This window comes from Aulonocara sp. 'chitande type north' Nkhata Bay, linkage group LG16, assembly GCF_057382095.1.
Source record: "Aulonocara sp. 'chitande type north' Nkhata Bay isolate Kocher_YH1m ecotype deep benthic linkage group LG16, A_spYH_male_GT1.1, whole genome shotgun sequence".
NCBI lineage: Eukaryota > Metazoa > Chordata > Actinopteri > Cichliformes > Cichlidae > Aulonocara > Aulonocara sp. 'chitande type north' Nkhata Bay.
This window is the reverse complement of record NC_141359.1, coordinates 7273423-7287010: the sequence shown is the minus strand read 5'-3', so window position 1 is coordinate 7287010 and position 13588 is coordinate 7273423. Positions and strand designations below refer to the sequence as shown.

At 40.2% G+C, this 13588-nt stretch overlaps 1 protein-coding gene across 2 annotated transcripts in view; it reads right to left on the bottom strand.

The window, feature by feature from the left end:
* plekhm3 (pleckstrin homology domain containing M3) overlaps nucleotides 1–13588 on the bottom strand; it is a 49530-nt gene that overhangs the window by 16946 nt on the left and 18996 nt on the right. For both annotated transcript variants that reach the window (XM_086266806.1, XM_086266805.1), the window contains exons 4-6: nucleotides 6811–6956; nucleotides 6139–6332; nucleotides 204–267 (exon numbers count right to left, since the gene is read on the bottom strand). In XM_086266806.1, coding sequence (XP_086122932.1) covers nucleotides 204–267; nucleotides 6139–6332; nucleotides 6811–6956 — 404 coding nt within the window. The remainder of the gene's footprint in view (nucleotides 1–203; nucleotides 268–6138; nucleotides 6333–6810; nucleotides 6957–13588) is intronic.

Here is a 13588-nt window from a genome sequence, read left to right as displayed (position 1 = left end):
TGCAGCAGCAGAATCTATCGGCAAGCAGGAGAGCTGCGTGCATTTCCACAGATGGCACATGAGTGGTAGCTTTTTTTGATTATTATTAGAGATACTTGACACAGAAACAGGACTGATCCAAGTCAAAGAGCAATGCTGTCACACAGAGTCACAGTTTATGCATCCTATTCTGTGTGCATGTAGCTCTGGATGTGTGCATGTACCTGCTGCAGGTCAGCCAGGGAGTACAGGTGGATGTGCTGTAGGAGGTATTCCCGGGGGAAAATCCTGTTGAAAGAACAACAACAAAAAACCATTTGTCCGTCACTTTCTATACAAACAGTTTATCAGGTTTAAACAGTGATGCTGATACTCCAACTCTTCTCTTTTGACCACGGAAAAAAGAGAAAATCTGGATTTAAAAAATGTTTGCTTTGTGATGAATCTCACAAAGATCATCCCACAGCAAGGTAGAGCCTGATGTTGTTTACACCGTGCATGAGAGATTTATGATACTTACATGCTACAATATACAAAACTGAGACGGGGTACCGGCGATTATACTGCTGACCCTTCAAAGTATTTAATATTAGTCATGTAGCATTTTGATGAATTATAAGATGCATGAATAAAACACACAGTATGCTTTGCACTGGAGACACTTAGAATCCTGCAGCATCATAAAAAAGCCACTGCCATGACATTAACCAACTATTGTTTATGTCATGGCAACAATTACTAGCATTACTGCACACAAACTGAATTCAAGTTAAATCTTAAACTGGCTTCTAATAAAACCATGCGAGGGAGTTTTACTGCAATACACTCAGTCATCTAAGTGTATAAATAAGAACAGAATGATCAAGCTCTGTGGGCCCATTATGAGCACATTTAATGTTTAACCACCAGCCATTCAGTGCAGTGATTGCTAAACAAAGTAATAATATTAATCTAGAGGCAAAAGCTTTCTCATTTCCTTCAGTAGTGTTTGACGAAACAGACGGCAGAGGTGTGGTGTGTGTGTGTGTGTGTGTGTGTGTGTGTGTGTGTGTGTGTGTGTGTGTGTGTGTGTGTGTGTGTGTGTGTGTGTGTGTGGGGTCCAACAATTTATTTTGGTTTGTTTTAGTTTAAAGTTGCTGGATGAGGAAATGTGAAATCTTTAAGATTAGAATTAGGTTGTGTTTAGTGAGAACATAAGACATTTAGCTGCAATGTTCAAGGTTACTGTGGGGGGCTACAGAGGGATTATGCCAACAAATGTCCTCACGAATCAGGAAAAACACACGAGTGTGCTATGAGGCCTCCTCTCAGACCTCTAAGAAGGATGGCACCACCTTAAATCATGTCTAAAGCTGTGCTGAGTGTCATTAAAACATAAGGTTGAGTGCATGGGTGAAGTAGACGCCTCATGGTGATAGGCACCACTGATAAACTGCTCTGTTTGGAACATTACCAATGGTTACCACATCAGCATTCATAGAAACTCTCTCTCTCACACACACACACACACACACACACACACACACACACACACACACACACACACACACACACACACACACACTCTGATTGTGTCGTCCATGTGCGGATGAACACACCCTCAAAGTGTGTGCTGATCTTGATAAAAAGACTTGAGAACTAATATGTTTTAGATTAGCAAGAGCACACACCAATTCATGTACACATATGTACACACATGCCAACAACTGACAGTATTTGTGCAAGACCTGATAGGATCTAATTCTATATTTTATTTCGATATCCTCTGGGCTATTTCCACTCCGACTGACACACCTTTTATTAAATTCTGTTATCCCTCAGTGATTATTATTGTGTACTGAAGGTGGGTCTGACCTGAGTAGGTCTGTGTACAGATGTAGGAAGAAGTTGTGCAAACGAGTATGTTCCTATGTGTAAGTAGTGGACAAACCAACAAATTACAACATGGAGCAAACAAAGCAGCATCTCGAGGCAAAAACAAGCTTATCTTTTAAACCTCTGGATGTCTTTTTATGTTGACAAAGTGTCAGGGAAGTGCTGATACAACTTACGTGAAGCTTTACATTTTTGTCCATCACACAGCCTCCTGAGTTACTAACGCAAGAACAGCAACCTGCACGTAACTCCATGACATCCCCACTGAAGTCAGGAAGGACATCACAATGTTGTATGTACAGACGGGAATTAAAGCACTTCTCAGACAAGCGTACTATCGATATGTTGATACGATAATGCCAGGCATTAGGATACAGAGATTCTATGTTACTTGATACAATGAAGGAAAATTATCTGTGTAACCAAAGATAAGCATAAGCTTTCACCTGTAGTCTGCATTTTACCCCTGTGAGTTTCTTCTTCTTCACAAGGAATCATGAAATAGTGACTGGAACATCAAATCTATACGTGTTCTGCCATTTTGAGTTTATTTCAATGATTAACATATTTTAAGAGCAAACAATACCATTAGTTTTCCTAATCGTGTACAGACATTGGAAAAAGAACACACTGTCATGTCCACATGCAGTCCTGTGGAAAAAGTAAGCACACCCTTACTGCTTGCATACTTTATACTTTTATGACTGTTTATGTCTAAATTTTATCTACCATGTTTGTTATATATACACATTTTTCTTATGTTTTTTATGGTATTGTTTACGTGTTACTGTAAGGTGACCTTGAGGGTCTGAAAGGCGCCTATAAATAAAATGTATTATTATCAAAAGAATACGTAGCAGCCAAGTGGTGCTAATCAAATGCATTTCATTAACTGATCATCAGAAAGTGTGATGATCTCTATAAAAGTAGTTTTGGCAGTTTGCCGGTCTGGAGCATTCAAGTGTGTTCAATCCCACAATCTTCTCAGGAGTGGACGTCCTAACAAATTCACCCCAGGGTAAGATCAGGCAACGCTCAGAGAAAATACAAAAGCAAGCTACATCTCAGAATTAATAAAATTAATTCTATTCAGTTTTATTAATATACTGTGCCAAATCATAACAGCAGTCGGAAGTCACTTTATGTTAGTAAACCACAGACCCTATAACAATACAGCAAAACCCAACAATCAGATCCCCCCCATGAGCAAGTACATGGTGACAGTGGTAAGGAAAAAAAACCCTTTTAATAGGAAGAAACTTCTGGCAGAGCAAGAAGGGAGGGGCAGACATGACCAACAATTTAAAAAAAAGACTGTTTGGAAGGGTTGCCAGAAGAGAGCTGCTCTCGGAAAGCTTTGCTTTGGATCGCAAACTTGCATCTGAAGAGATGAAAGCAAAGTGGAGATGTTTGCTCATAATGCACAGCACCACATTTAGTGAAAATCAAACACAGCATATGAGCACAAACAACTCATACCAACTGTCAAGTACTGTGGTGAAGGGGTGATGATTTGGGCTTGTTTTGAAGCCACAGGACCTGGGCACCTTGCAGTCATGGATTCCACCATGAATACCTCTGTATACCAACGTAGTCTAGAGCAGCGGTCCCCAACCCCCGGGCCTCAGACCGGTACCGGTCCGTGAGTCGTTTGGTAAGTAGTTGAGGCTCAGGTGTGAAATGTATGGTTTTCAGGGTTTTTATCGGTTTTCAGCGTTATTTTGTTATCGTTTTTATCGTTAACTCTGTTTTCCTGGGTCTTTTCACGTGTGTTATTAATAAATCTTCTTTTTTCGGTACCGGTACTAGTTGTATTTTGTTGTATTTATCCGCGACACCTTAATTAAAGGCCGGTCCGTAAAATTATTGTCGGGCATAAACCGGTCGGTGGCACAAAAAAGGTTGGGGACCGCTGGTCTAGAGTCAAATGTGAGGCCATCTGTCTGACAGTTAAAGCTTGGCCAAACTGGGTCCTACAACAAGACAATAATCCAAAGCACAGACGCAAATCTTCAACAGAATCTCAGAAATAAAAAAATTTAAAAAAATACAAATTGAAGAGTCCCAGTGGTCCAGTCAAAGTCCTTAGTTAGATCTTTACCTGACTTAAATGCTGTGTTGGGCTCTTAAGAGGATTGTGCATAAACAAATGAACCGGCAACTCAATATACTCAAGGCAACGCTATAAAGAGGAAATTAAGTGGGCCAAAGATTCTGGACTTCTTTAAGTTGCTTGAAGACGTTTCACCTCTCATCCGAGAAGCTTCTTCAGTTCTAAGGTCAAATGGTGGAGAGTCCCAGATATAAACCTAGTGGGAGTGACCCCCCACAGAGGGACAAAAGGACCCCCTGGTGATCCTCTAATTGCCTGAGCCAAGGTGTGAAACTGGGTGTGGGTCCCAATCAGCCAGAGTTTCGGGTGTGTTCATTGTGAAACCTGGCCCCACCTTATCATGCGAATTCCTGAGGTCAGATGGCCCAGGATGTGAGTGGGCGTTAAGGCGTCTGGGGAGGGATCTCAAAACTGGATTATAGATGGCAGAGAGTTGGGGTCGTAAACCATCGCCTCTGTTCAAAGATGGTCGCTCACAGTGGACATAGATGGCTTTTCTTTCCAAGCTCCTTTGACTACAATGACCTGGATGACTGAGAACCTTAACAGACATGGGCCAAAGATTCCTGTGCAAACCTCTCATAGTGTCCGAGAACCACTGCACAGGGCCACAAACACAGCTTTGAGGGCCCCGTGTGGTTCCTTGTGTGATTGTGTTTCCATAGCATATCTCTTCAGATCCCCTGAAATAAACTAATGACTACGGAAAGGTTTTAGCGCCATGGCCCTCATCAATCCTGCAGTGTTTGGAAGTGACGGGGCACTGGCCGGCACAAGCTAATGGGACAGAAGTAAACACAGAGCGCCACGATGCTGCTCGGCTTGACTACTACGGCATGACTGAAATGCTTTTTTTTTTTTTTTTTTTTTGGAAGTTGAGTTCGTGATCCCGATTTCCTATTTTAAAATGTTAGAAACAGATTTATATGAATGTTAGGCTTACATTGCATTATGGTGACTGTAGCATCCATCAAATCTAGTTTCTGCTCTAAATAATCAGCTAGGAAACTATAAGAAAACGCAGACTTGGGTTGATCACTATTTAAATTGCCCTATTAAAATATAAGTCATATTACAATTTCCTCTTGATTTTAAATGCAAAACTATTTATAGCTCACTTAATCAATGATCCGAATGCATATTTCAGTGTTTTTCTGCCCACTAACCAACTGATGAATCATGCATTTCATCTCCACATGTAAATATTTTTATAGACTTTCATCTTATTTGTTGCCAACATTAAAGTATGACAAATCTATGTGCTGCTTCTCCATTAGGAATGCTCTGTTAGTGAACCAGACCGGGGCAAGGAGCATCCATCACTGCACAGACAAGGCTTTCAGTGTGTGATCCCACTCACATAAACAGTCGTCCCCCCTGACCATCACACACATCGACATATACACACACAGACACATGTCTTTAATGTATAAACAGTCTATACACACACACAAAGGAATGCATGCAGATAAAAGTTATGATAATATATACATATGGACTCAGACACACACATATGAGCATGTGCACGTCACGCAAGGAGAAAATAACAGTCAGTCATAAAGCATTATTAAGGTTTCTGATGTGGAACATTTATTTTTAAATAATCTCTGCATATTCATCTGAGCAGAGCTTCCTTAAAGGATCGTGTTTTGTCTCATGTTTTCCTCCTTCCTTTACATTTAGCCATATAACTTGATAAGCTTCTCGGTTAGTTCAAACAACTTAGCTCTTTCCTCCATAAACATGACATTTGACCACCTCCCCAGTTCTCATAATGATGAGTTTTGACAACTCAGGATATATTACATTAGAGTAGTTTCCAGGCTTTTCCGGGGAGAGACCACCCTCACTAACTTCTGATTCACAGCCAGTCATTTTTTTCTATAAGCTGGCCTTAAAAATGACAGAAACCACTCAGTTCAGAAAAAGGCTTCAAGGCTTTCTCTTAGTCGGCTTTCAAGGGGTGAAGAGTTAAGGCTGGGTCGGGGTATCAGCTTGTACTTGCATTTAAGAGACATTACATGAATTTAATTTTCTTGCAAAATTCTTCAGGTCAATCAGCACGAGACATTTCAATTTGTAAAATATTTGCGTACCTCCTCATTACTGCTCACATAAAGTAAATAACTGCTGGGCTACAGAAATGCATCTCAGTCCCACAGCGTTCATACCTTCGTCTGAGGTCCTCAGCAACGGTTGCTCGGCAGCTGAACAGGTAGGCCCGCAGTGACTGGAGCTGCTGACGGAGACGCAGGACTGTGCTCAGAGGCTCACAGTGTTCATACAGACAGGGGTTAAGCTGCTGGATGTCCAGCAGTGGCTCTTCATACACAAACTCCAGGAACTCCTTGGCCTGTTTGGACACCTGGAAAAGTTTACATTAAAATGACTGCATCAAAGACCACTGACATATGAGGGATAATCCTGAGCTCAGACTTTAATGCTTGACAAGATAGAACAAGATAAAACCTGGGTGGCTAATTTTATTTACCCCCCGCCCAGAGCTACAGTAGCCATTTTCTGCTTTTTCTATTAATTGCTAATAATGTGGGGGGCTGGAGTCAGTAAAAGAAGTATGGTTGGCTAGTTGAAAAATAATCCCATATTGAACACAAATCTAAGACCACGCTTTCTGGCAGTAGCTTAATATTTAGCGTACAGATGTGATAGGATCAATTTTTCTCCAGTACTTACTGGAAACCTGCAGATCTTTAACAGTAGTCTTACAGTATACTATAAGCTAAAACATGACAAGGCTTTTTAAGCCCCAAAGCCCCTCCTCTAATGATTCTGCATTAAAAATTTGTTTTTTCTTTCATATTTCTGTGTGTATGCTTTCATACCTTGTGCTTGCTGGTGTCCCAGTTGTGCAGCAGGCGTGCTGGGATGAGGAAAGAGTTGTCCTGATGGCAGCTTTGGCAGTAGTACCAGCCACTATAGTAACAAACCTTCGCCTTTCCTCTGGACAGACCAATGGGACGCTGACAACCTGAGGAGGAAGTCATTGATGAGTATATGTGTGCCTTCAAATTTGGTACTTTAGTGTGTCTGAATGCTATCAGGACAACTCAAAGTCACACAATTTGCTTTTCAGTCCCAAAACATTTTAATCCAAAAGTGTTTTTTTATTGTCTCTGACTCACATATCATCAAATTGCAGCTTCACTAAAGAGATCCATATCTGTAGCTGTATTTGTTATCATGGGCTAATTAGTATTGCACACACTTGGTGTTAAAAGTGCACTGAAGCAGACAAAGACGAGCCCTGAGAGAGAGCACAAAGGCTGTAATGCAAATTGGTTGGTGTTAATATGTATCGGTTTATTGCCCCACACTAAATGCCATGCTAATCCAGCCAAGTAAACCTGTAGATAATAAACAAGATAGCCTCTATTTGACAAGATGCTCTGACCCCGATAAGGTAATCCATTGGATCAGGAAACACAGATAATCAAACTTAAATTATCACCTTGCAGGTTTTATACCTCTGACAACCAGGCAGGCTTATATCCATGCCTGTTCACTCATAGTATATGTAGTGAATACCTTGAAAGCAATTAATGGGTGAGGACCAAAGATCAGTGTCACTCGGTTTAACCAAATGTGAAATATGGTCACAATCTCTTATCCATCCCTGAATTATGGTTACATAATGGTCAAATGTTTTTCTTGCAAAATAATAAATAATATGATGTCACAGTGAAGTGGACCTTAGACACAGTTCATGAACTTGTTCCTTTTTTATGTTTTTTATTCTGACATTTTGATGTTGTGATGTTTTGAGGTTGTGTTATCTTGACAAACCAAAGCCACTCTGAAGACAACAGCTGCCTGCGAGTGATCGCAGACCTGGCCCTTGGCTTCAAACCAATCGTTCAAAAGGCATCCAGATCAGAAGCTGATTGCACACCGTCATTATAACTTGGGTCGTGCTGTGGTCCACAACCACCGTTTTCTTTAGTGTGACTAGGGCATAACAAAGTGGGTGTGTGTGTGTAGCTGTGTGTGTGGACAGACATTGTAGGGTGGGGCTAGCAAAACTGAAATAGTTGTTCATGCAAAGTTCATGCAGTGCCTGTGTTTGGAGGTACGCAAATAAACAAGCTCTTGAGCCAGACTTTCACTCTTTCACTCATTACACAACCGTTTGTCACATTTTGAATAAACACTGCGAGCAGCTTTCAGAGAGACTGCCTCCATATTTATGCCACAGTGGGTATAATGGGTGCTTTTTATCATGCTTTCCAGTGACTTTTCAAAACAAGTATAAAGCCACTGATGGTGTTCACAAATGTGTGTGGAATGATGATGAAAACTTCTTCTCTGTATGTTTGCTCAGCTTTGTAAAAACTTCATACACACTAGTTTGGTTCCTGTGCCTTTTACTGCTTTTAATAGAAGAATTTCATCTTGAAACGTTTAATACATTTGGTATTTTAAACTATATTTACGTTGTAGTGAAATATCTTTAAGCGTATCCACAGAGCCTAATGTAGTATGCACTACAGCAACAATATCCCTCTTGTTTTTGGCTGAGGGAGCCTGTGCTGATCTCCACTGCAACACAGAAACTCCTGAAACCACACATGCATTCTTCAGAAAGATGATCCTGATAGTTCCCATTTAGTGCATCTTCTATCCAAAATCTTCACCTCACTGATTTGAGGTAATCCCTAGATAACAGAATCCTGGTTCTCCCAGTAGCCACAACACAGCAGACTCCATTTACAAGGAGCTCTGCAGACCTAAAAGACCAACAGATTCTCTGCTCTATTCAGCCTGATAGCTTCCACACTCTGCTTTGTCTTCCAGGCTCTTTAAAGTTCATTCTTCACCCAAACACCCGGCCCTGCTCTCTGATCACGCGCACCCAAACAGTTGAGCGCTGAAGCAGTTCAACAGGTGTCTCTTATCGCACCATCTTAGCGGACACAGAGCCTGGAGGAAAACAGCAAATGAGGAGAGGCACAGAAGAAAAGATCCTGAAGATTGTTATCTAGGAAAACACAGGCTTAGGAAGCTACGGAAAAAAGAAAAGGAAAAACAGTGGAAGAGGGACATGTGTCAGCGTGTTTGTCAGCTCTGCTTTAACACAAGAAGCGCAGGCTGAATGAGAGGAAAACAGGAAAACAAAGACATAATAAGTAAAAAGCTATTGAGAGATGAGAGGAAAGAAGGGACTGCGTGAAAGAGAAGAGTAAGATCAAACAAGCGCAGATGATGGCAGACAATAAAGACAACTATCACAGACAATAATCTGAAAAAAGGCAGACAATGGTTCAATCAGCATTCAGAGCTGAGCTCCTTCTTTATCTAACCAAAATAAAAAACATATTAATTTGGGAGCTTCACTCACAAAAAGAATGGAAAACCAGGCCCAGCTAGTACTCCACTAGAAGCTTTGATTCTGAGATCAAAATAATCTTTTTTTTAAAATATATTTTACTATTCAGTTCATTTATTGCTTAAGTTTTCTTCTCCCTACCTTTAAGCCAGCTTTCTTCTGATTGGCTATTATTTAAAGAGCAAGTCAGAGAAGAGGATATCCACTCTCTCTGACATCACACAGAGCCAAACATAAAAAAACAAAACCGTCTGAAACCCAGTGTTTAGAGCAAGTCTGAGACCTGGGTTATTGCTCAGTGGGATTAATTACACATATGCCGACCTCAATATTTAAAAATTCTTGCCATATGTAATATGTAAGTGTATATATGACAGATAAGAAGAATAATGCGGCCTGACGGTAGGTGGAAAGTTCTAACATTTTCAAATTCTTAATTTTTTTATGCTTTGAATGTGATGAAATGCTAAACTTTGTCACTGTGAATCAAAGAGATTAGTAACGGATAAAAGAGAATCGTGAACAACTCTGTACAACGCTGTATCCTGTGGGACGATGTACCAAAGCTCACAAAGATCTGAACTACGGAAGAAAAGCTTCCTATAAGTGAGCCTATAAGCGAGTGGCCAGTGCAGTCCCTGGATGTCAATCCTTTTGCCTTTAATTAAAAATGTGAGTAAACCTTACAAAGTGATTTTCCATCTGTCACATGTATGACCTCAACATGAGTCAAAGCACCGTCAGACGTGATTTGCCTGTCTTACTTCCTGTCCGCTGTGTCTCTAATTCATATCTCTAATTCTAAATCAGCATCCATTTTTAAGAATTTATAAAGTTTAAACAATGTGCATTTGTTTTTCTTTAATCAAAACCACTGTGCAAGGATACAATCCTCGACAAAAGACAACGATAAAGTCTTATCTTACTGAAGGGCTAACAATTGAATACATATGTGTAACTCACTTCTAGTTAGGCTTATTACAGCAATGAGCTCATGCTGCTGTTTTGGTCAATGCTCTTTCCAAAAAACCACAATCCGCTGGTTGGCAGCCAGCAGGCTGAGGGGATGGTTAACAATCAGAGAAACACTATGTCACTTCGAGGAAACGGCTGACCACCAGATCAGCTTTCTGGCCAACTGTGGTCTCAAATTTGGTGTGCTGCTGTTGGGACCAGAGGAACAAAGACAGATATGTATGTAGCCTGAAAACATTTGCAAACCGAATAACAACCTTTAACCTAACCTCAAATTCTATATCATGAGTAAAAGAAGAGAACACACCCACGCTGACTGGTCACACGGTGGCGAAAGGACCTCTACAGCAGCGGGGGCACTCTGTAGTGTCCTTTGCTCAATTAAACAAAAAGCAAAGTCAACAGCAAAGGCAATGTGGACTACAGAAGATGACAAATATCAAATAACACCATCCGTATAAATCTGATGCTGATCTGTGCCTCTTCCAAACCTCGAAACTGCAGCAAGACAACTGCAAAACATACACACTGCAGGAATTCTTACCAAAGAGCAGAGAGATCAAAGTAAGGACAGGTGGCACTTCTGTGTTCTGGGAGCAATGAGAAATATGTATGCTTTACGTCACATTACTCACTCAAACTAAGGTTGGACTTTTAGGAAGTTGTGTTTTTAAGAATATTTACTGTCATAAAAAGTAAATCAAGTCTAAGCAAGTATTTATATATAGATATACCTGCGATTCTTATCCAAGCCAATACAAAGTGGACACTTAGTGAATGTAAAGTATAGACACTGTGGGTTTAGAAGTATATATCATGTAAATAAACTGTAATAACACACTAGTGACTATACATAAATATGTAAGGACTTTATAAAAGTAATTATATAAATTACAATTTCAATACATAGAAATAGCAGCACTATTTCATCCTTGACAGTCAACTCATTCTCCCATTAGGCACTTTTGTCAGCAGTTTCAGTGGGCAGATTGGAGCATGATTGTGGTCAATATCTTTAACAAGGATGCATATTTTCATCACTGTGAAGCATCTAAATCCAGGCCGAACGAATACCACCCAGCGGCACAACTGCAGCTTCTTTTTATAGCTACTGTTTGTGTGTGTTTGAAGTGTTTGTACATTACAAAGCTGCAAAATCTCAGCTAATTTCCACCCAAACTACAAAGTACATTTGTACTTTTTGGTTATTATGAAGAAGAAAGAAGGGTGATCCCAAACAAACTGTCCACCTAGGATGGTTATGTGGAAGAGTTTCATGTAGACCAGAGCGATAACAGTTTGAAAGGCTTTACAACCATCCAACCGGTGTAGGTAAGTGTGTTTCTATTTCACTTAGAAATAGAAATTTGTTAAAATACCTGCAGCGAGTGTATGTGTTAAAAACCTGCAACTTTTGTTGCCTGCAGGACACAAGAAAAAGTTCAACCCCACCACACCCAAACCATTTTATCCATCCTTAATGGAAAAAAGCATTTAGTGAAATAAAGGTCCGCATGACTCCATCTGCAAACTTGTTTGTTTACTTTCTCTACATTAATAGCGTTCATCCAGCTTAGTTTCACTCTATATTTTTCCTCTGGCAGTGGCTCTATGCCCACCAGCCGGGTCCGGCTCACAGTTTGAGAACCAGGTGGTGTAGCTAGCAGGTGGCAGATGAAAAGACACTAATTATGCTTATTTTAACTGAAGTATTAAAAAACAAAATCTCTAGTGGAATAACTGATTACTTAGTAAAAAATAAAATTCATATTGATTTGAGGTTTTAATTAGCCTCTCTAGCATGGGGATTTGCATCTTTCCTCTCTTGTATTATTACAAATTTAATCCATTTATAGGTGCTGTTGAACAAAATAGGCAATAGGCAAAACAACAGTCTGGGCTCATAGCAGGGGTGTAGCCAATTAGTGGCCCCCTCCGACCCACCCCGCACAACCTATACTCACAGAAACAGAGTTGCATCCACTAACTTTTATAAGTTCAACAAATACCGTTGTTTCAGATGCATTTAACATCACAACCACCCATTTATACTGAATTTATCTTATAGGTCTATTAAAAATAAACAAAAAAAATGACATTGGCAAATATTCTATATTTTATTATTTGAAGGTACAAGAAAAAAATCATAATCATGTGAAAAAGAAAGTGAAATCATGTGAAAAAGGCTGTTGCTGATGATTTACATTTACTTACCAACTTAATTCCTATGGAAGTAGAAATTGTGCACACCTCTAATAAAAGCAGAGGTTTTATTAGTTTGCTGATTTGGCATTCAGGCATACAAGTGTGTGTTAACCCACAATTTTCCCAGGAGTAGAAGCAAATTCACCCCATGTTCAGACCGTGCAATGCTCAGAGAAACTGGAAAAAAACCCCAACAGATACTAACTGAGGCCTGTAGAGTCTAAGATGTATGTTAAAGTTCATGACAGCATAATAAGACCAAAAGACCAAACAAGTATGGCTTGTTTGGAAGAGTTGCCAGGAGGAAGCCTCTTCTCTCTAAAAAAAAAAAAAGAAAAAAAAAGAAAAAGAAAGGAAGAGCATGGCAGCACCGCTTAGGCTTGCAAAGTTACATCTGAACAAACCACTTCTGGAACAATGCCCTTTGGAAAGATGAGACCAAAGTTTGACCATAATGCACAGCACAATATCTGGTAAAAACCAAACAAAGCATAGCATCACAAAAACCTCATTGGACAGATGTGAGGTAATCTGCCTGACAGCTACAGCCTGGCCCAAACTGGGTCATCAAAGAGGCCAATGATCCCATGCGCATTACCAAATCTAAAAGCAATTCAAAAGTCCCTCCACAATAATGTGAGAGACTGATAAGATCATACAAAAAACTATTAAGCATATTATGCTAGACGTTACATTTCTCAGCTGTTTAGCCTATTTCTTTTCCACAATAGCAGAAATACTGTAATCCTCTCAAAGGCTACTTTTAAAAAAATGTCCAGAGTAACTATTAATAGTTTCAGCTGCTAACTACTTCCTTCATTATCAGCAGAGCAACAACCTCGTTTTATTCGCGTCTCTGATCTTTTATGCGTCTTTTTGGGATGCAGAGAATGAGAGACAGAGGGAAAGATGAATGGGAATTCAAACATAGCTCAAAGGTCTACCGATTGTACTGCGGCTCTCTGTAGTGAGAGAGGGTCACTTTGACCTGCTAGCAGTGAGAGAGAGAGAGAGGAAGAGACACAGAGCTACAGAGAGAGCGAGAGAGAGAGCGATGACATCAGGGAAAAAAGGGGGCTCATGCTTTCATCTGCCCG